The following is a 21,849-nucleotide window of genomic DNA, read 5'->3' as shown; positions in this document are numbered from 1 at the left end:
AATGCACGTAACCAGGCCCCACACACACACACACACACCCCACTAGCGCTGACCGAGGGCTCAATCCGGACCCACTGGTGCAGCTGCAGACAAGGGGTGGGGATTCATTCGCAGGGAGGGTAGGGGGCATCTGCACTGAACTTCCTGGGGATGCTGTCTATCTGGAGAAAGCAGTTTAAAGTCACAATTTGGGCCCATTAGGAGCTCTGATAGCAGAGGAGGCCCCCCAGGCTGCACTGAATCAACATGTCTCCTGGTCACACTACATCCAGCCACCGCCACCCACTTTTGGGTCACAGCTGGATGATGCGGGCCCCATCTTGTGCCTCTAAACTCCATTCTGGGCAGACTGTCCACCCCTGAGGTTCCTGTGCCCTGAGTTGCACAGCCAGACTCAACCCACCAGCCTATTAACCAACATGTGACCCGACGCTTGAGAATTCATAGCCCTTACATCATGATCCCTAGCTGAAAGGGTCACAAAATGTCCGCAGTCCTTTCACATGCTGTCTAGGGAGGAAGGACGGTCATATGATTAAGATACACAATTTGCAATCAAGAGGCCTGAATTCTGTACCTGCCTCTTCCACGCACTTACAGCAGAGTTACATTTGGAATTTGCGCCACTAACTCAGGCACTTATACCTGCAACAACAGGGAACACGTGATGTTTGAGTCTACAGCTCATTTCCCAAGGAAGAAGCAAATGCAGATGCAAGGAGCTGTGCTTAGCAGCCAACCACCTGGGGTGCAGCCAAGGATCCAGAGCCAAGGCGGAATTCCCAAAGGAATGCCCCTAGAGGCGAGCGGGCTGCGGAGCCCAATGATTTTGTGCCAGTACACGTGACTGTCTGCCTGTGCCAGCTAACCAGCTTGCACCAGCTGTCCCATATTGACTTTCCTATGCTGGGCATTTACCAGAGAGCAAACAATCTCCATGAGCAGCAGGTTTTAGTCAGTTTGCTCATCAGCAATGTGGATCTTAGGGACGTTTGGGCCAATATCTGGCAGGTGGAAAGGTCCAATGGACAATGCAGAGCCCAACTGTACCTCAGTTACGGACCTACAGGCTTCCAGTTAGCAGACTCAGTTCTTTTGATTGAGGCAGATCTGGTGGCATATTCATTTTCACCAGCCCTGCAAGGTCTGCTGTATTATCCTGCCATGTGGTATATTTCCCAACATAACCATGAGATGCAGGTTAGCTCTACCCGACAGGCCAGACTGACATGTCAGATCCAGAGCATGACAATGTTCAGGGACCTGAGAGGATTAGCTGAAAAGGTCCTAACAGTGTTTGGCTCCTGTTCCGAGAACTTCAGGCAGGAGCTAACCAAAAGTTTTCTGATGTGAGTAGTGCAAAGACCGTGAATATTTACTGTGACAATCAGGATCCAGACACCCCAAGAGGAGAAGAGAAGGTTTAAACCCACAAAATGAGCAGTTAAACCAACTGAATTACAGCATAATACAGTATGCAAAATCTATCGAATAAGGTCTTTCACAAAAGCTCGTCATGCCCTGAACTTGCTGGTCAGTATGAGATATGTACACGGAATGAGGTTATGACTCTATGTGTACAGAAAACTGCTCAGAAGCTGTACTACATCTCACAGCAGGGCAGTGAGCCGTCAAGCAGAAAGGGGCACCACCCAAGCCAGGTGTTTTAACATGAAACCAGCTTTTTTTTTTCAGCCCAGAAAAAGGCAACAATGGACCATTAGCGATAACGGGAAGGCAGAGAGACAGCCTGGCTATCAAGCCAAGAAAGAATTTCCCCACTCTGACTAAGCAGGAGTCATCATGGACAGAGAGAAAATAAAAGGGAAAAAAACCTTTTAAAAACAGGCTTGAGACTGAGGGCTCGTCTACACTTAAAAGGCGACAGTGGCACAGCTCTGTTGCCGTAGTGTTTCAGTGTAGACGCCACCTACACAGACGGGAGGGTTCTCCTGTCAGCATAGGTATCCACCTCCCCAAGAGGTGGTAGCTAGGTTGACAGAAGAATTCTTTTGCCAACCTAGGGGCTGTCTACATGGGGACTTAGGTCGGCTTAATTATGCCGCTCAGGGGCGTAGATGTTTCACACCCCTGAGCGACGTAGTTAAACCAACCTAATTTTCCAGTGTAGACCAGGCCTAAAGTTTTTTTTTTTCCAGAACTTGAGGGACAGTATCTAGGCAGGAGGCTGTCCATGAATGCTGGATCCCTTCTATACCTAGAGGGTATGTGGAGTAACTGTTTTAGGGCAATAGGTAACTTGTATTTGAAAAGGGATTTTATCTAACACAGAAGAGTAAAGTCGGAGGTTGTGTCTATGTTTATTTACTATGTAATTTGTACAGGTTTTCACGACTTTACAATTTCATCTTTGAACCTGTGTTTTTTTAACAAACAAAACTTTTGTTTATTTTTACCCCAAGCAGGTCTCTAGTGTGCAAACTGAGTGGAGAGTGGGGGCCAAAGTGAACGGATAACTGGGAGCTGGTTTCATGCCTTTAGGGGTGAGGAACCAGATGGGAACAGTCTGAGCATCTTGTACTTAAGAACTGGGGGAGAATGAATTTGGGACTGGAAGGGCTGGTGGGGGTCTCTCTGCAAGGAGCACCTAGGCTGTTGAAAGCCAGGGTGAGACCTTATGCTTGTGGGCAGGCTGCTGGTGTCAGGGGATTGAATCATAGCTGCACAGCACAGGGACACAAGGTTACAGGGCAGGCAGTGACAAAACCCCTAACCAGGCAGGTGATCCCCAGAACGTCTCACTGACCATGTGCAGTAAATCCAGCATGCATGTATGCTCAGAGGGGACTGGGCGTAAAGAGTCAAAGCAGCTGCTGCTATACACAGCTGTATTTGTAAGGACATGCTACACGTCTGGCAGACTGGTAATAAAACAGATCGCCGTGACATGGAAATTAGGGTCTCGAGAGGTTGCTACACATTAAGTCAGTCAAACGGGCTTCAGGTTATAACAGCGCCCATTGTTATGAAGCTAACACAGAAGACTACAACAAAGTTAGCTACTAAACTGTAGCAACCAAATGAATCAAGACTTTGGCACGGTCGTTCTTAGCTTTATGTTCCAAATAAGGCACCAGACACATTATAAAGGAGGCAAAAAAATTCTCCTTCCCACATTTTCCCCTGAGTGTCTAGCTACCAACTCTGATGCTCACCTCAGATGTTGTTCAGCAGCTGGCCACTGTGATGTGGCACAGTAACTTCTGGAGTTGCAAAGACCTCCGGGAGCCAGGGTAAGTCTACTGCAGATTCCCCAAACCACCTCCTCTCCCACCCACATCCAGCAGCCGTTTGCTTCTGCACTGCAGCAGACTCTGATCAGAAACTTCTCTGACCAGCTCTGGGTGAATGGCCAGAGAGCCCCACGTCCTCTGGGACTGAGCTCCAGCACTAGCCTGCAGAGCAGGCCTTTGGCATGTGGCACCTCCTGCGTGAGCCTCCTCGTCTGCACAGCATTGCGGCCTTACACTGTTCTTCTCCAGCCAGAGGCATCTAGCTGGTTTTGGGGCTCAATTAGCTGCTGTGACAGTTTAGGTTGCTCCTAACCCTATAGGAGATGCCTTGTTCCTGCTGTCTGAAGAACACCCTGAGAAGCTGACATCGGAGCTATTTAAGTTAAGGGTGGGAGGAGGGGCTAGTCTGCACAGTGCTCCTGGGAAGTTGCCTTTGCCATGCAGCTGAGTTGTGAAGCTGGGTGGATGTTATGCCAGATTAATCTGCTCAGGCTGGAGAAAAATAAAAGCAGAAACAAACTTCGCTCTGCCGAATGGGCTAGCCCTGCCCTGCAGTCTGCAGCAGCGAGTTGCTGACTCTCCTGAGCCTACTGTCCGAACACTCACTGTTGCCAGAGCTGTGGTGCGCTGCCAGGCACGCATGTGGCTTTAACTGACTGTAGGACAGTCTCTCTCTCTTTTTAAAGACACAAACGATGCCGTGCATTGGCGTCAGGCTGGGGCACCGACCAGCTCCACGCTCGTGACAAGGGACGACGTGATAAGCAAGCACCTTCCAGCTACACTGACAATACATCCCACATGTCCCACGACAAACACAGCGACACAGGCCCTGCAGCTCTGTTATGTTGCACACCACCACAAAACTCAGCGCCTGGCTGTCATGCAGCTTTATGAAACCGTTAGCAAAGGGGGCTGGAAATTGTCAGCTTGGTCTTCAATCCCCACAGGCACTGATGTCCTCCTGATCCTGGCACTGCACATGTCACTGCTATAGGCCTTTAGCAATAAGGGGAACCCACATATTCCAGGTGTTATTTCCTACTTCCCAACCTTTGTCTTTATTGTTTGTACATTGTCCATTTTAGGACCTAATCCCTCTGCTAGGCCGAGGCACCTCAATTCCCAGTGATTCTGATGGGAGCTGAGGACGCTCAGGGTCTCACCCGACTGGATTCTAGCTTTTCAGCTCTGCAGGGAGGGAACTGGCTCCTGTGGTCTCTACACTGCCAACAAAGTATTGTTGCTCTGCCACCCAGGCACAGCCCCTACATCCTGGGTGAGCCACTCGACTCCTCGGTATGTTGCAGATGGAAGCCAAGACCCCCCCCCCTTGTGGCAGGAGGGTTTAACAAGGCATCCCCCGGTGGGGTTTGTATGCCAAGGCCTTGATTGGAGGCATAAAGAGACTCTGCTCCTACTTTTCTCACCTTGTCAGCTGCACCAGACAAGTAAAGAAGAAAGAACTCTGTGTTCTAATGCAGCTTTAATCTGACCCCAGGGCGGGGCTGGGCTCAGATGGTTACTCACCAGCTGGGCTCTGCTCCACAATGCAAACAGCCACCACCACCAAGGTAGAGGGCACGTGGTTAGGGCTAGGTCTGCCTGACACCACCCAGACCCTACAGCTCAGGAGGCAGCAAGCGTGGAGCAATGCTCTCTGCTTAAACACCCCTCTTCAGGGTCAGCGCTGCCTTGAAAGCCTGGTGGGGAGGAGGAGTACGACCAGGGGGACAAGCAATGCCTTCCATTTGCTCTGCCCTGCAGCCAGGTTGGTTGGCTGGCATGACCAGCTTCACCAGCACCTGAGCTTGAATGTCCCTGGACTTGTTTTTAAAAATGGGCTCCTCCACCCTAAAAGGTGTGTTTGAACCTGGCACCCGTATGACAGTTACTGCTCCCCACGGGATCTGGCTTGCATTAGCGGGATGCCCTCCTTCCCTGCAGAGGCGACACAGGGGCAGGGGGAATGCAGGGTCATGTGCCCACCCCCCCCGATTTCTCATGCCACCTCTCGCCGGGACGCCTAGCAGCAAGGAGGCAGTGGCTCGCCCTGGTGGCAGCACTCACCATGTACCCATGCAGCGCGGGGAGGGAGGAAGCAGCAGGGTGGCTGTGGGCTGAGCTCCCCCGCGCACTACATGGGGCTGCTTCTCCTTCTCTGCTGCTAGAGTCCCAGCGCTTTGCAGGCTGCCCGCTTTGCAGGCTGCCCATTAAGGTGAGTCGGGTGGCATCTTCGAGATTGGGAAGAGGAGCTGTGACATGGTGCCCAGCACCAGGTAGCTCAGGTGGAGCCCCATCCAGCCCGAGAGCCCCGGGGTGAGTGAGGGGAGCAGGCGGGGGGAGGGGGGGAAAGAGTTAGAAAGTGGGGGCTGACCCTGCTGCTGCAATGCACCCCTAGCAGCAGCTTGCAGCTGCTGGGAGTGCACTGAAACAGCAGCAGCCTCCAATGTGTCTATTAAGGAGAAGGTGATTTGGGGGTGTCACATCCCCACTCCAACAAAAAAATGGCTGATAATTCTGCAGCTTCTCGTTAACTGAGATGAGCCAGCCCCAAGCACCGTCCCACCTTGGTGCCACCCACCCCGGACTGCACATCCCAACTGCGTTCAAGCTCTGCAAGGGGCTGGCCAGCCACAGGGCAGAGAGCATGAGGAGGAGGAAGTTGCTGGTGTATGTTGTCCACATAAAGATCAAGTTTTAGGGGATGGAGGCAGAGGCAACATGAAGGACGGTCATGTTGTGTGACCCCCACTATCTACGCTCATGACTCACCTCTCATCTTCCCTCCACCCCCACCCCCCCCATCACAACAGGCACCATCTTTGCTCCACCCCTGGCACACAGCGGGGGGAAGGCAGCCCTCACTGTGACTGAGAATGCCGGAAGCGATGCCTCATGTTAGAGAGAATCAAATGAAGTGAAAGTCTTAAATGAATCCACATCTTCCATAGAATCTTTATGGATAGTAATCCCATGCTCTAATAAGAATATAATAGTAGATCTATTATCGACCACCTGATCAGGACAGTGATAGTGACGATGAAATGCTAAGAGAGATTAGAGAGGCTATCAAAATAAAGAACTCAATAATAGTGGGGGATTTCAATTATCCCCATATTGACTGGGTACATGTCACCTCAGGACAAAATGCAGAGACAAAATTTCTTGATAATTTAAATGACTGCTTCTTGGAGCAGCTGGTACAGGAACCCACAAGGGGACAGGCAACTCTCGATCTAGTCCTGAGTGGAGTGCAGGATCTGGTCCAAGAGGTAACTATAACAGGACCGCTTGGAAATAGTGACCAAAATATAACAACATTTAACATTCCTGTGGTGGGAAGAACACCTCAACAGCCCAACACTGGCATTTAATTTCAGAAAGGGGAACTATGCAAAAATGAGGAGGTTAATTAAACAGAAAATAAAAGGCACAGTGACTACAGTGAAAGCCCTGCAAGCTGCATGGCCACTTTTCAAAGACACCATGATAGAGGCTCAACTTAAATGTATACCCCAAATTAAAAAACACAGTAAAGGAACTAAAAAAGAGCCACCGTGGCTTAACAACCATGTAAAAGAAGCAGTGAGAGATAAAAAGGCATCTTTTAAAAAGTGGAAGTCAAATCCTAGCGAGGTAAATAGAAAGGAGCATAAACACTGCCAAATTAAGTGTAAAAATATAATAAGAAAAGTCAAAAAGGAGTTTGAAGAACAGCTAGCCAAAAATTCAAAAAGGTAATAACAAAATGTTTTTTTAAGTACATCAGAAGCAGGAAGCCTGCTGAACAACCAGTGGGGCCCCTGGACGATGGAGATTCAAAAGGACCACTTAAAGATGATCAAGTCATTGCAGAGAAACTAAATGAATTCTTTGCTTCAGTCTTCATGGCTGACGAGGTTAGGGAGATTCCCAAACCTGAGCCATCTTTTGAAGGTGACAAATCTGAGGAACTGTCACAGATTGAAGTGTCACTAGAGGAGGTTTTGGAATTAATTGAGAAACTTAACAGTAACAAGACACCAGGACCAGATGGCATTCACCCAAGCGTTCTGAAAGAACTCAAATGTGAAATTGCGGAACTAGTAACTATGGTTTGTAACCTGTCCTTTAAATCAGATACTGTACCCAATGACTGGAAGATAGCCAACGTAACACCAATATTTAAAAAGGGCTCTAAAGGTGATCCCGGCAATTACAGACCGGTAAGTCTAATGTCAGTACCGGGCAAATTAGTTGAAACAATAGTAAAGAATAAAATTGTCAGACACATAGAAGAACATAAAATTGTTGGGCAAAAGTCAACATGGTTTCTGTAAAGGGAGATCATGTCTTACTAATCTATTAGAGTTCTCCGAAGGGGTCAAACAAACATGTGGACAAGGGGGAATCCAGTGGACATAGCGTACTTAGATTTCCAGAAGGCCTTTGACGAGGTCCCTTACCAAAGGCTCTTATGTAAATTAAGTTGTCATGGGATAAGAAGGAAGATCCTTTCATGGCTTGAGAACTGGTTAAAAGACAGGGAACAAAGGATAGGAATAAATGGTAAATTTTCAGAATGGAGAGGGGTAACTAGCGGTGTTCCCTGAGGGTCAGTCCTCCGACCAATCCTATTCAATGTATTCATAAATGATCTGGAGAAAGGGGTAAACAGTGAGGTGGCAAAGTTTGCAGATGATACTAAACTGCTCAAGATAACTTAAGACCAAAGCAGACTGTGAAGAACTTCAAAAAGATCTCACAAAACTAAGTGACTGGGCAACAAAATGGCAAATGAAATTTAATGTGGATAAATGTAAAGTAATGCACATTGGAAAAAATAACCCCAACTATACATACAATATGATGGGGGCTAATTTAGCTACAACTAATCAGGAGAAAGATCTTGGAGTCATTGTGGATAGTTCTCTGAAGACGTCCATGCAGCGTGCAGTGGCAGTAAAAAAAGCAAACGGGATGTTAGCAATCAATCATTAAAAAAGGGATAGAGAATAAGATGGAGAATATCTTATTGCCCTTATATAAATCCATGGTACGCCCACATCTTGAATACTGCATACAGATGTGGTCCCCTCATCTCAAAAAAGATATACTGGCATTAGAAAAGGTTCAGAAAAGGGCAACTAAAATGATTAGGGGTTTGGAACGGGTCCCATATGAGGAGAGATTAAAGAGGCTAGGACTTTTCAGCTTGGAAAAGAGGAGACTCAGGGGGGATATGATAGAGGTATACAAAATCATGAGTGGTGTGGAGAAAGTGAATAAAGAAAAAAGAAAAGGAGTACTTGTGGCACCTTAGAGACTAACCAATTTATTTGAGCATGAGCTTTCGTGAGCTACAGCTCACTTCACTAACCAATTTATTTGAGCATGAGCTTTCGTGAGCTACAGCTCACTTCACTAACCAATTTATTTGAGCATGAGCTTTCGTGAGCTACAGCTCACTTCTGAAGTGAGCTGTAGCTCACGAAAGCTCATGCTCAAATAAATTGGTTAGTCTCTAAGGTGCCACAAGTACTCCTTTTCTTTTTGCGAATACAGACTAACACGGCTGTTACTCTGAAACCTGAATAAAGAAAAGTTATTTACTTGTTCCCATAACATAAGAACTAGGGGCCACCAAATGAAATTAATGGGCAGCAGATTTAACAAATAAAAGGAGGTTCTTCTTCACACAGTGTGCAGTCAACCTATGGAACTCCTTGCTTGAGGAGGTTGTGAAGGCTAGCACTATAACAGATAAGTCCATGGAGGTTAAGTCCATTAATGGATATTAACCAGGATGGGTAAGGAAGGGTGTCCCTAGCCTCTGTTGTCAGAGGGTGGAGATGGATGGCAAGAGAGAGATCACTAGATCATTACCTGTTAGGTTCACTCCCTTGGGGCACCTGGTATTGGCCACTGTCGGTAGACAGGATACTGGGCTGGATGGACCTTTGGTCTGACCCAGTATGGCCTTTCTTATGCTCTCCATGGCTGTGCAGAGCACCATTCGCACTGGGGTGTGGCAACAGCAGGGCTTCACCCTTCCCTGCAGAACTTCAGGTCCAGCCCAGGCCGCTGTCATGCGCTCACTCCCACCCTGCTCGCTGTAGCACACGGGAGGCAAAGGGGGCCCTGGCAGCGCCATATTCTCTCTCTGATTGGTGGGGAGGGCACAGAACTGACTGGAACAGGTGCAAGTAACAGCTCCAAAAAAACACAAACCAGTCCCAGGGTCCCCGTGGCTTCTTACCGTGCTGCTGGTGGCTTTGCTGGCATGCGCCTCCATTAGCTGCCAGTACTTTTTAGACTCCTGGACAATATCTTCATGGGTCATACCTGAGAACAACAAAGCAGAGACACGACTGAGCATCCCCACACCAGTCTGCTGACCCAGGCACCCGAGCGTCAAAGGCACTGAGGGAGGGAGGGGAAAAGGAGCCACATCACCACCACCGGTCCAAGACTCCACTTCTAGTAATGCTTCAGTTCATGCCTGCATCACATGGATCTTTAGTTTACAGGCTAAAAAGGTGCTGGAGTCACATCCCTGGAGACGCCAGCCTTTTACTTATCACCAGAACAGGTTCACCGCAGGCCAAGAAAGTTCAAATTTCCTCCATACACTCTCTCTCTCGCCCATGTGAATCAACACCGCAGAGAGAGAGAAGAATTCAGCCTCCATGATTCAGTCAGTCTTTGGCCTTCTTGCTGAGACAGCCACTGGCTCCTTTGCTGGCAGTTTTTAAGATGTGGACACTTGTTCTACAAAATCTTGACAAAAAAGATCCACCAAACAATGTCATGCGGAGCACTGACCAGCCAGCAGAAGCCACGTACATTACTACCAACCTGCAGCTGGGTTGGAGCTGGTGCCTTAAGGATGAAAGGCTGCATACAATAGAACATCAGTGTTTGGGACACCTCGGGAATGGAGGCTGTCTGTAACTCTGAACAAGACGTTACAGACTTCAGCCATGGGGGGGGCTGTCAGGGCTTCTGACCATCAGGAGCACCGGGGCTCAGGGCTTTAGATCGGGGGTGGGGGGAAAGAGTGTGCTGAAGCTCGGGGCTCCAACCTCATAGGGTTTGTTGGGGCTTCTGTCCCGCAGCTCCTTTCCTGGCTTCAGGGGGCACTGGGGCATGGGGCTGGTTTCAACCCCAGCGTTCCCCCTGTAGCTAAAGCTCCGATCCCTAGCACCCTCACAAAACCAGAAGCAGAGCTGTGGGGCTGAAGCCTCGCACCCCAGTGCCCCCCAATCTAAAGCCCTGAGCCCTGGTGCTCCAGAGGGTCAGAAGCCCTGACCACCCCCTGCCAAGAGTCCTGACCTCCCCCTCCCATGCAACTGCAACCCCAACCTCCACCCCCGCCACAAAGCCTTGAGCCCTGGGGCTAAAGCCCCAAGGCAGTAAATATATGGCGGTGGGGGGGGTGTCCGTCTCTCCACTGCTGCCTGATGACTTCCGGTTCCAGAGGGTGTCCAGAACTCTGGAATTTGTATCTTTGAGGTTCTGCTGTATATCACATTCCCCTGAGTCAACCAGTCTCTCACAGATCTTGAAAATCTAAGCTAATTCCTGGCTCCTAGATTCAGTCTGTCTGTTTATGGAAAGTCACCCAGTTTTGATCAGGGACTCAACAAATCCACTTTAAAACAAAACAAAAAACCAAAACCCAAACAACAGACCGTACATTTTATTGGATACCAACTATGGCTCCTCCCATTAACAAGACATTCACATATTTGGTTGAAGATAAATGTCTACAGTTTTTGTACCGATATAGCTATATTGGTTAGGGTATGACTGTTTACCAGTATAGCCCCTAGTGTGGACAGTTATATCAATCTTGAGATACCTTATACCAGCATAGCTTTTCCTGTACAGGAAGAGGAATAAGCACATTTATACCAATAAAACTATCTCCAGTCTAAGAGGGATGTGACACTTAACTGAAGTAGTGTAGGTAAAGCAATATAATTTGTGCGTGTAGACAAGCCACAAGGGCTGATCTACACACAAACTGTCACTAAATAACTAAATCAGGTGTAATTCACACCTCGTGGTACTTTGCTGCAAGTCTGTGTGTAGACACCCGTTTCAAAATAAACGTCCTTTTTTCAATTTTGATCAAGTTGGTAAGAAAAAGACTCTTACGGAAACATTGCCTTGGTCACAATTTATCTCAGGAGTTAACTCCTCGATGGGTTCAAGGATCTGAACCAAAGCCTTTGCCAACACTACCAGCGTGGAGACAACCAACCAGCATTAAGAGTCTCAGAGCACCGAACAGTGAGAACTTGTTAATTTTCTAGCAGGCGTACAAGCATGTAGTCAGTGGAGCAGTATGCGGCGAGACATCTTTAACTAGCTGGGTTAATGCCAAGCCTAATTATCTTGTTGCCGTGCAGTTTAGAGATGGCGTATGAAGGATGTTTAAGATGTCTGACCAACTTCCAGCTCACTGAAACCAAAAACACCAGAGGGTTGCTTTGATAAAGCCCCACTTATACAGAAAGGTAGCAAAGCTGTATATATTACAGTCACTGAAAGCTGTTATGTTAGCTTTGCTATTACAGAGTACCCTGTGAATGCTCTCTCGGCTCTGAGAGTCTGTGTAGTCCAGAGGGTCGGAAGCCAGAAAACTCTATACTTCTTATGACCTGCTGCGTGGCAATGGACAAGTCAGAACATTCCGTGCCTCAGTTTCCCCATCTGTGAAATAATACCGTCTGGCAGCTTCCCAGGCATGTTGGGGCATTCATTTTGTTAAAGTCTGTACAGTGCGTTGAGGAAATCCAAAGCACTAGATAAGCATTTTTATTATTCAAGCACACCCAGAAATGCCTCTGAAGCAGCAGCTGCCCTGTGTTTGGTGCTGAAATCAGTGTTTTGCTGGTGATGTCCTTGTTGATACAATGTGGTGTTAGCCCCCAGGAAAGACTGCATCATGTCATTCTGGGTCCACTTCTCCCAGCCCTCATGCATTCTGCAATTCCAGAATGTAGGGTAAAACCAACCTCTTACCAGAAGATCCTGCTCAAAACTCTTTTTAGTTTTAAAATTACATTTCTTGACCTTGTGGTTGTGTAAAAAAACCTTCCAAGTGCAAACAGTGCTGTCCTCTTGAGTCTGCAGACAGCCAGAAACAATGGCTCTGAGAGGCGTGAACTGCCCAAGCATCTCAATGGGATAGGAATGCTGAAACCCAAAGCCAACTATTTACGTTTTGACATTGTCAGCTGTTTCACCCTCCTCTGTACCATCCACCAGTATGGAGGGCAACTGCCTGAGGAGTCCAAAAAACCCCAAGTGTTGTTGGATGGTGGCAAAAGAATGCCCACTACCATCTTCTACTCACCAGAAGATTGCACCCATCTGGCTGTCGTGGCCCAGGCATGTGTCCCCTCCAGGCCTGACAAGTGCAATTCATCAGCCCTAGGACACAGCCTGAGAAAGCTCAAGCGGCTACAAAATGAAGCAGCCCATCTGCTTAGCAACACGGGTCACTGAACACATCACCTCCAGTACAGCCACCCTCGCACTGGCTCACCAGTGAACAGAGTCCAAGTCAAGCTCCCAGCCCTGCTGGTCAAAGGTCTCCATGGGATTGGCCCCAGGTCCCCAAGACAGCCCCTCTCCCTCCGTAACCATGAACTCCCATGGCAGCTACATTTCACTGCGACCATCAGCCACGGAGGGCAGGCTCTTGAGTGAGCCAGAGACAAAACTTTCCCAGGGACTGCCCCTACGTAACAGCACCCACTCCTGCAAAGAAACAGGAATGAGCATGGTTCGAGTCCCCCATGCAACTAAATGCAAAACCCACGTCCTCTCCTCACACACAGACACACTCACTTGCACCCAGGCTGAGGAGGGAGATTATATTCATAATTTCTCTTTTTATGTACTTGGGAGGAGCTTAAATACTACAGAACCCATCAGTACGACAGGCCACACAAGCACCTCGAGAGGCAGGCAGATATTTCTGTGCTTTCCCCTCCGGATGGGCATCAAATGGAACTGTCACAGGTTTAGCAGCCTGCTTATATTTAGGCAGGCAAAGGACATTTGCCTTCTAATTTCAGCCGAACTCCTCCAAGCACACTGCAGGGTTCTCCACGAACTGTTCCAAGGCAGGAAAAAGAGTCGGGCTTCATTTTGGGACAGGACAGTGAAAATCTCTGCTCAGCATGCAGTGAGTCAGAGAATCAGACAAAGCAGTTGGAGGGGAGAGAAAAATCAGACTGAAGAGATTTCCGTGCCATTATGTAAGTGACCTGAATTGAAGACCGCACTCTGAGAGGGGGCAGATGGCCTGTTGCCAACTATTTAGTTTCCATAACAGCCTCTTGGGAGCGGCTTTATCAAAGGTTTTTTGAAAGTTCAAAGAAATCTCACTGGTTACCACTATTTTGTGAACATGTTCGAAGAAGCAAAACATCAGAGGGGCCCGATTTCCTTTCATAGCAGCTGCACCGGCTTGTCCCTGCCATATCCCGTTCACCTAGCCGTTCTAGGACTCTACTTCTAACGACCATTTCCTCCAACACACGTGGTCCTGAGGTAAAGGCTCGCTGGGCTAGAATTCCCAGGATTACCCCTAGACAGACAAACCTGGCAATAGCACTGGAAGGGCTGACCTCCCCGCCAGAGCATTTCACGGCCCCACCTCTATCTCCTACAAGCCGAGAGAGGGAAGGGAGTGCATGTATGTGAGAGAGAACGTAAAATTTCTTGAACTCTGCCAGACCCCCCTGCAAGGCCCTCTCTCTGTCCCCAGTGGCACAGTACCTAGGCTGGAGAAGGCACGAGCACACGCTCTCTCCTCCTCTTCCCTCCCCACCCCAAAGCCGCACCCAGCGGCGCACTTACCCGAGTATTGCTGCAGCAGCCAGACCTTGAGCTCGATGAAGCTGTGAGCGAAGTGGCAGCTGTCCTCACGCAAGCAGCCGTAGCGCACCTCATGCCGGCACACATCAAACTGGAAGTGCTCCTGGAACTGGCGGATCTTAGAGTATTTCAGGGAGGTGGAACGCACAATATGAACCAAACACCTGCAGTGGGGAAAATGGCCGAGCAAGAGAAACACAAGGGATCAACGGATTGACTCTTCACCCCTCCTCCTCCTTCCCCATTCTCTGAGCTGGCCGAAGCATGGATGGGTGTTAAAGCCGATCCTAGGAGTCACTAACAATCTGATAGTGCAATGAGCAGCCATTTGCACGGGTGGATCCAAGTCCTGGGTCATGCCTTGTCCCCAACCCTGGAGCACCTCAGGCAGACACTTTACACCACCTTGTTTAAAATATCTGACCTCTGAACCCCTGTGCAGCATAGGCCAAATCCAAGCTCACTGGAGTCAAGCTGCAGTCTTTCCACTGACATCAATGGGCTCTGATCTGGCTCCAAATCCCTTGGCACCAGGTGTCAGACATGCAGGGCAACACATCGCACCCTGTGCTTTCATGTGCTGGGGACGAGAGGAAGAAATGGGCAAGTAACAGGAGCTAGCTGGCTGGGCACCAGTAGGGTTACTCCAGCAGGCACTGCACGGGCCAGTTCACTCACTTGTTGTCATAAAAGCTGTGTTTGGCAGCAAGGTTGGAGCAGACAGCTGGAGAGTCCTTGGTCCCTTTGCTGATTATCCGGGGTTTGCTGTCAAAGCAGATCTGAGAAGGGAAGAAGCAGCACACTAGGAAATCTCAGAAAGCAGGAAAAAGGAGAGATGCTGCCAGAGAGCTTACCCAGACTGGGATCATTTCACTTGGAATGGAGAAGAGCTAGAGGGAACTTACTCAAGAGGTCCAAAAATTAGAACAAGCCTGATGGAAACTTAGCACTAGAGCTGCTTGGAAACCAGTAAACACATTTTGCAAAAATTTCCAAACAAAATTTTTGGAGCTTTTTTTTTTTTGGGACATTCCAACAGTTTTTTTTCATCACAGTTGGAAAAATTTTAACCAGGTCAACTTATAATTCCCTTCTTTTCATCCAAAAAATGCAAAAGCAAACGGAGTGATAGAGGAAATTAAAGACGAGTAAGTCCAAAACAAGTCATGTTGCTTTACATACACAGTCACCCTGGGGAACATGCTTCTGCAGGAGGCCAAGAGAGAGAGGGCCAGATCCTCAGTTAATGTAAATCAAGGTAGCTCTACTGGTTTCAAACAGCATGTGTTGTGCAAGAGGTCAAACTAGATGATCACAATGGTCCCTTCTGGCCTTAGAATCTATGAATGAAGTGACACTAGTTTTGCCCATTACGTGGTTATGGTTTTTCAAACATCTGGGTCAAAGTTATGATTATTAACAACCTTGCTAGCTATGAAAGCCCAGGGTAGTCAAACTGTATGCTCCAGGCATGAGCTGACCACCTACAGAGGGCAGAGAGGAGTTATCCCCTTCCACACCTACAGCATCACACAATTGCTCAGGTATATCATGGATTGTTCAGTTCTGTCACCTTCCTCTGAAGCAATAGGGACTGGCTGCTTCTGGAGGCTGGATACTAGCCAGGATGGACCAATGGTCCAGCTGCACACTGACAGCTGAACTAGGGTGGGATGCAGCAGAAGGGAGCCTGCCTCTTTCACACACTTACAGTAGAGTTTCCTTGTGGCAGATATAAATGCCAAAATGTATGTGTGAGGTTTGTGCCTAGCTATTCCACAAGGAAACAGTTCTCCCCGCTCCTCTTCCTCCCTGTACCTCGCAGAGGAAGGTGAAGATGCCCTGGTGTTCCTTCAGGAGCTTGGCAATGGTCAGGTTGCCCCTCTTGATCCCTCCCAGCGGGTCAAAGAGGAGGTCGCGATTGAGTGTTCCCTTCCTTTCCTCCGTCCACACGTCAATCTCCTCCTGGTGGTACGCGAAGGTGCAATTATCCCCATACTTACAGTCCTGCTTGTTAATCATATCTACAAAGCAACAAAGAGCAGAGCACCCCACAGAGAGGGGGGCCAGATCAGAAACTGAGCTCGCCCTCGTCACCTTGCCCTGTTCCCCACAACTCACAAGGAGCTAAAACTGAAGAGTTAAGAAAGACACCAAGCCTGAGCTTTTGGCCCCTCATTAGACACTTTATAGTTACACCACCTCAGAGACTAGTCTGGTTACATCTCATACCCGGAGCAGGGTTGGGCCTGATCTGGCCTAGGATGGGGAACTTCTTGGGAAAGTCCCAGTGCTCTGCAGCAGAGCTGGTTACTCAGCAGGGAAGGCTCTCGCCAGAACCAAAGTCCCAGCCCGTGCTGGTGGGAGCAGTGTTAGTAGTTCAGTGCCAGTGGGAGACAGGCTCTCCCACCTCAGCGGGGCACCCAAAACTGGTTGCTTTGAGAGAAGCAGGCTGCAGTCTTGCCATTCCCACCACCCTGCGAAATCTCCAGAGGCCAGTCGTATCGCTCTTTCCAAGCTGTCCCATACCCAGAGCAAAAGCACCAGCTGCTGCTCCACTCTGCGAAACTCCCGTTTTCTACCATGTGTTACAGGTTCATCCGTCTCATCTCGGTTTCTCACTCCACCTCCCAACCCCTGAAATCCAGTGATCATTTCACGAAGGAGCAAGAAGGCTCCAGAGGGAGCACATGATCCATGCTGAAAGCTCCCCGATACCTCTGACGGCATATGCCTCACAGTCCCGTCCAGCCACCAGCTCACCTTTGCACAGATAATAGGATCCCACAAAGTTGGTTTTGGTGGGGCGGGGCCGGATCCTCTTCCAGGTCTTGTCTTCAGAGTTTCGCAGTCTCCCCAACAATACATCCCGCTTGCACTTGTGCTCCAGGCCTTCCCGGTAAGTGTAGTCACCAGCCTTGGGGCCTATGGGAAAGGAGGACCCGATCAGCAAGAGGGAAAACAATCCCCAAGCACACAACTGCTCCGGGTGTTACGAGCACATCACCTGTTTTGGGGTAGCAGAGGTGGCAGGCTTGTTTGAAGACATGAGTGGACGCCAGGGGGTTCTTCACAAGCAGGGCAGTGTTGGGCATCACCGCCTCTGGCTGAGACTGCAGGAGCTCTGCCCCCTTGGGGACGATAGGGTGACCCACACCACTGAGGCTGACCTGAAAGACAAAAAACACATACATCCCTCTTCTAATCCTCACAGCCAAATGTACAGAAACTGGCCCCCAGACTAATGCTGGGCCCCCTTCATGACCCCGCAAACACACAACAGCTCGTGCCTCAGCAAGATGGCCGCCACCAGCAGCAGGCGGCTCAGAAATGGCATCAGGCACACCAGTTGTGTTTTCAAATACACTCGATGGGCCATTTATCTGCAGCAGAGAAGGACCTCTCCCTCCCCACGGAAGGGCCAGCAGCTCAGGGGACAACAGCTCTCTCTTCATCCCTGGAGGAAGGGCTTCTCTCCCCGACCTTCCCAGCACTTGAACAGAAGAACTAACCCTGCCGTGCAACGTGTCAGACGGAAATAAAACAGGAAGGACGGAGGTTCAACGATGCCCCAGCCCCACTCAATAACCTAATTTAGACAGAGGCAGATCATCCCACCCACAGAGCTCCTGGGAGAAAAAGCCTCAGCCCAGCCTCAGACTCGGTGAGACCAACGTGCAATCCCATGCATGACGGAGACTGGAATGGAGCATTTGACTCCATTCTCACCCCAATAATACACTGGGGGAGGGGACAAAGAAGGAAGAGGAAAATGCTGTGCTACCACATACGGAGAAAAGTCTCCATACAGCCCTGCCAGCACAGGGGGCGAGCGGGCAGGAGGTTACGCACACAGGCCAGGGTAACTGAAGCCACCAGATTTTGGAACTGATTAAGAAAGGGCCCAGAGTGCAAGAATAGCCCCGTGCCCTCCCCACTCCCATGGCACACGGGCACCTTGGTACATTCAGCGGGGGTAGCAGCTCACTCACCGCAGAAGATGGTTTCTGGCTGCCAACAGTGTGTCGCAGTTCCTGAGGACCAGCTTCTTCTGGGCAGAGGAAGAAAAATCCCAAACACACACACCTCACTTTTGGAACCTGCTCTGATGCCCGAGACACAGATTTATGCTTGTTCAATAGTTCAATTCTTTTCATCTTCTAGGAACATCCAGTACCCAGGGCAGAGACTTGAAAACCTCTGCAAGAGCCTCCCCTTTTTCTGAAATCCCTGAAGGCAACAGAACCCCACTGCCAGCTGCCTTAAGGGTGCTTTTCACAAACAGCAAGGGACCAAAGGAATTCAGCACAGACAGGAGCCGAAGTTCCAGCACAGGCCTCACTGGGCAACCTCTTCTCCACTTGTGAAGCTCTAGCATTCAGTCTGCTGTAATGTCCCCATGCTTGCACAGTCACCCATGGAGCCTAACTATGCCCCAAGGGGCTGAAATGCTCCTTACCCGATCTCCCTCCAGAGCCCAGCTCCACAGAACATGACTGGAGTGCTCTTTGGGCTATGACACTTATTGCTCACAGAGATCAAAGGAGGCAAAGACTGACGAAACCATCTAGTCCACCCCACCCTGCCCAATGCAAAATCCTGCCCTAAAGTAGATTCGCCAAGACTTTGCCAAAGTCTGTTTTAAATGACTTGGAGTAAAAGGGCTCCCACTACTTCCCTTAGGAGACCACTCACACTCTAGGAGATCTCAGTGTCAGGCAATGTTTCTTTGATATCAAGCCTGAATGTCCCCTCATTACTCTAGCTATACCCCCAGGATAACCCTGAACAACAGCTCTGCCTCCTTGGTGTCTACACCCTGCAGATGCTTGTAATCAGCGGTCACACCCCCCACAATACACCCCCCCCCCTCCAATTATCGCTCAGACAAGCTGTGCTGATATTTCGTTCAGTTAATCTTTCGTCCATCTCAATCAGTTCTCTGGAAACTTAATTATTGATCTCTCGTCTCTAACATGGACATCTGCCTGCTGTGGAGACACTCAGAGCTTAACACAGTGTTCTAGGGGCATTGTCACAGTCAAACACCTGCAACCCCCACTCCTCTGTGCCCTGCACCTACCTATAGCAAAGGAATCCAGGGCATCCAGTGATCCCCTGCTAGTCCCAAAGGCGTCCAGGGCATCGAGCCGTGGCTCTGTGTACGGGAGCAGGTCCAGTGAATCCAGAGAATCCAAGGGGGAGCCACCACTGCCCCCTGTGGGCTCAAAGGCATCCAGGACGGAAGAGGAGAGCTGCTTGGTGGGATCCATCACCAGGCCGAAGGAGGCAGGTGGCAGAGGATGTTGGTTGATCGGGATGTTGGCTGTCACCACAGGGGGCAGCAGAGGGGTTCCGCCTGGAAACACGGGGATCAGCTGGGGCATCTCAGTAGGCAAGTTGGTGGGAATGGTTCCCTGGACCAGAGACTTTGAGAGTTGGGAGGAAAAGGGGGCACAGACAGCATGTTAGAGAAAGGACTGGAGGAAGCGTGTGTCAGACAGATGGGTGGATGGACAGAGCACACTACAGCATCAAGTAAAACAAGGTCTCCCACTCCAGAGTGCACAACGCTTTACTTCAGAGCAATAAGCCAGCCTCTACCCTCCAGGCCCATTTCCACCCCCGAACACTTAAAAGCAGGGGGTGAAAGGGGGCGAGGTGCTAGCTTCATTCCCATGTGGGACTAGCCCCTCCATCTGGATTTATGTATTTCACTCACACCAGGCCACCCAATGAACCAAGATCTAAGATGGGCTCCTGAGAGACACACAAGCCAGCGATGGGAAGAAAGAAAGTGACCGAGCACAAACTGCCAGAGGAACACGCAACAGTAAGGAGAGAGAGAGAGAGAGAGAACGAACATGCTCTAAAAGGATTAATTCAGAACACGACCGGAGCTCTTACTAGAGGGTACTGTGACCCATCAGCCAGGGAATCCAGAAGAGAGTCCAGTTCTTCCCCAATGACCTCCCCATCTGTGAAGTCCTCCACACTCTCGGGCACAGGCAGGGATACGCAATCCGGAGAATGGAGCAGTGTGGCAGCAGGGAGAGAGGTGGGCAGGCCCTTTGCATCCATGTCAGAGGCTGAAAGGGCTGCGCCCTCGCTCACAGGAATAGAGGTGGCGAGGGGAGCAGGGATGCACTGCAGGTCCATGGAGAAGTCTGCGGGGTGGGACGGGGACACAAAGCCAGTCACATGGCACCTGGGGGTGAGCTGAGCGTGGCTTGGTCAAAGAACACAAGACGTACAACTTAGTTGAACCTCAAGTCCCAAGCAGATGAAACCCTTTACAGACTGGTGGCTCCAGTTTCAGAGATTCTTGGCCTTTGGTTTTTGTCTCAGACCTCCCAAAGGCCTTCGCAGAATGTCTCGTGAATAGCCAGACAATGCTCACCTCCCATGATGATGCCTGGGAAGTGTCTGCAGGCCAAATCTTAGTCTCACTGAAGTCAATGGCAAAACTGCTATTGAATTCAGTGATGTCCAGTCCTGGCCCCATGAGTCCAGAGTCCTATACCCCATTGTCCTGTGGTTTTTAAATGCTTCTAAACTGCCTCCTCCTGCAGAGCTCAGTTGTCCTCCTAGCACCTCTGCTCCTGGCAGCGCCTGTGCCCCCCACTAAAACCCACTTCCCCGCAGGCTCTTTAAGTTTTGAGCTTCCCTGGTGGGGAAGGGAGGGACACACCCAAACCCTGACTGGGGAGGGGAGCAGGGTAAGGAAGCCCAGACAAGCCTCCCAAAGATCATACAGAATACTGGGTCCCCAACAAACATTAGAAGACTCACCAGATGCCCTTGCCAGAGTGGTGCCTCACTCCTGAGTACCCCTCCCTTCAATGTCTCCAAGAGACAGGCTTCCTGCCTTAAAGACCTTTACTGCATTACTGAGGCTTCCCTCAGTAGTTTTAGGGGCAAGGGGAGGGAAGGGGGGGGAGAAGAGACAACTTTCCCTACAGCTTCCTTCACCCTCTGGCCCAGTGTTCTGACTATTTGAAAATGAGGCAATTCCGCCCCCACCCCCACAATACTCTGTTAAGGTGGCAAGCATACGTTGGTCATCTGAGCACGCTTTATCCTGCAAAACTGTTAGAGTTTGAAAAGAAACAATCCAAACGTTAGACCCCCAGGAGATGCAGAGTTACACATGTAAGTCTCAAACCAGGCACCCAAACTACCTTCATTCTGCCCCGTAGTGATGCCCTGAAAAGAAAAAAAATCAGAAAAATACTACCACCTTCTCCATCCTCTACTAAAGAGTTCCATGTTCAGAGATTCCAAGGCCAGAAGGACCACTGTGATCATCTAGTCTGACCTCCTGTATAACACAGGCCATAGAACCTCCCCAAAAACGTTATCAGCAACCCCAAAACTAGAACGCCTTCATCTCAACTGATTAGTGATTGGGCTGCTTTATGGACTTCCACATATGCCAATTCCTGATCAGACAAATAGCAAAGCGAAAGCAATCATTCCTCACTCTGCATTAACAGCCCAATTCTGTGACGTACTGAAGGCTCATAAGAGACGCTCATCACCTCACAGGTCTGGGTCTTATGATTCCATGTGATAGTCAATTATTCAAGAGTCATTAAGCACAGAGCTAATGTGTTTCCACATGCAAACTTCATACACCCAGATCATAAAATGGGGCCCTTTACCAGGGCCCAGCAATAGTTAGTGCAGTGACAAAGCTTCACACCTAGTATTG

At 49.6% G+C, this 21,849-nt stretch overlaps 1 protein-coding gene across 5 annotated transcripts in view; it reads right to left on the bottom strand.

Moving 5' to 3' along the window:
- The window catches only part of ZC3H7B (zinc finger CCCH-type containing 7B), a 66,209-nt gene that overhangs the window by 18,923 nt on the left and 25,437 nt on the right, over nucleotides 1-21,849 (bottom strand). For 4 of the 5 annotated variants that reach the window (XM_077830642.1, XM_077830657.1, XM_077830656.1 and 1 more), the window contains exons 9-17: nucleotides 20,043-20,302; nucleotides 19,219-19,564; nucleotides 18,128-18,240; nucleotides 17,143-17,305; nucleotides 16,899-17,060; nucleotides 15,954-16,159; nucleotides 14,814-14,914; nucleotides 14,118-14,299; nucleotides 9,496-9,581 (exon numbers count right to left, since the gene is read on the bottom strand). In XM_077830642.1, the coding sequence (XP_077686768.1) occupies nucleotides 9,496-9,581; nucleotides 14,118-14,299; nucleotides 14,814-14,914; nucleotides 15,954-16,159; nucleotides 16,899-17,060; nucleotides 17,143-17,305; nucleotides 18,128-18,240; nucleotides 19,219-19,564; nucleotides 20,043-20,302 (1,619 nt within the window). The remainder of the gene's footprint in view (nucleotides 1-9,495; nucleotides 9,582-14,117; nucleotides 14,300-14,813; nucleotides 14,915-15,953; nucleotides 16,160-16,898; nucleotides 17,061-17,142; nucleotides 17,306-18,127; nucleotides 18,241-19,218; nucleotides 19,565-20,042; nucleotides 20,303-21,849) is intronic. The other variant, XM_077830658.1, reaches the window with a different exon arrangement.

This window comes from Eretmochelys imbricata, chromosome 1 (genome assembly GCF_965152235.1).
Source record: "Eretmochelys imbricata isolate rEreImb1 chromosome 1, rEreImb1.hap1, whole genome shotgun sequence".
Classification (NCBI taxonomy): domain Eukaryota; kingdom Metazoa; phylum Chordata; order Testudines; family Cheloniidae; genus Eretmochelys; species Eretmochelys imbricata.
Note: the sequence above shows the minus strand (reverse complement) of the source record. Positions and strands in the feature narration are given on the sequence as shown.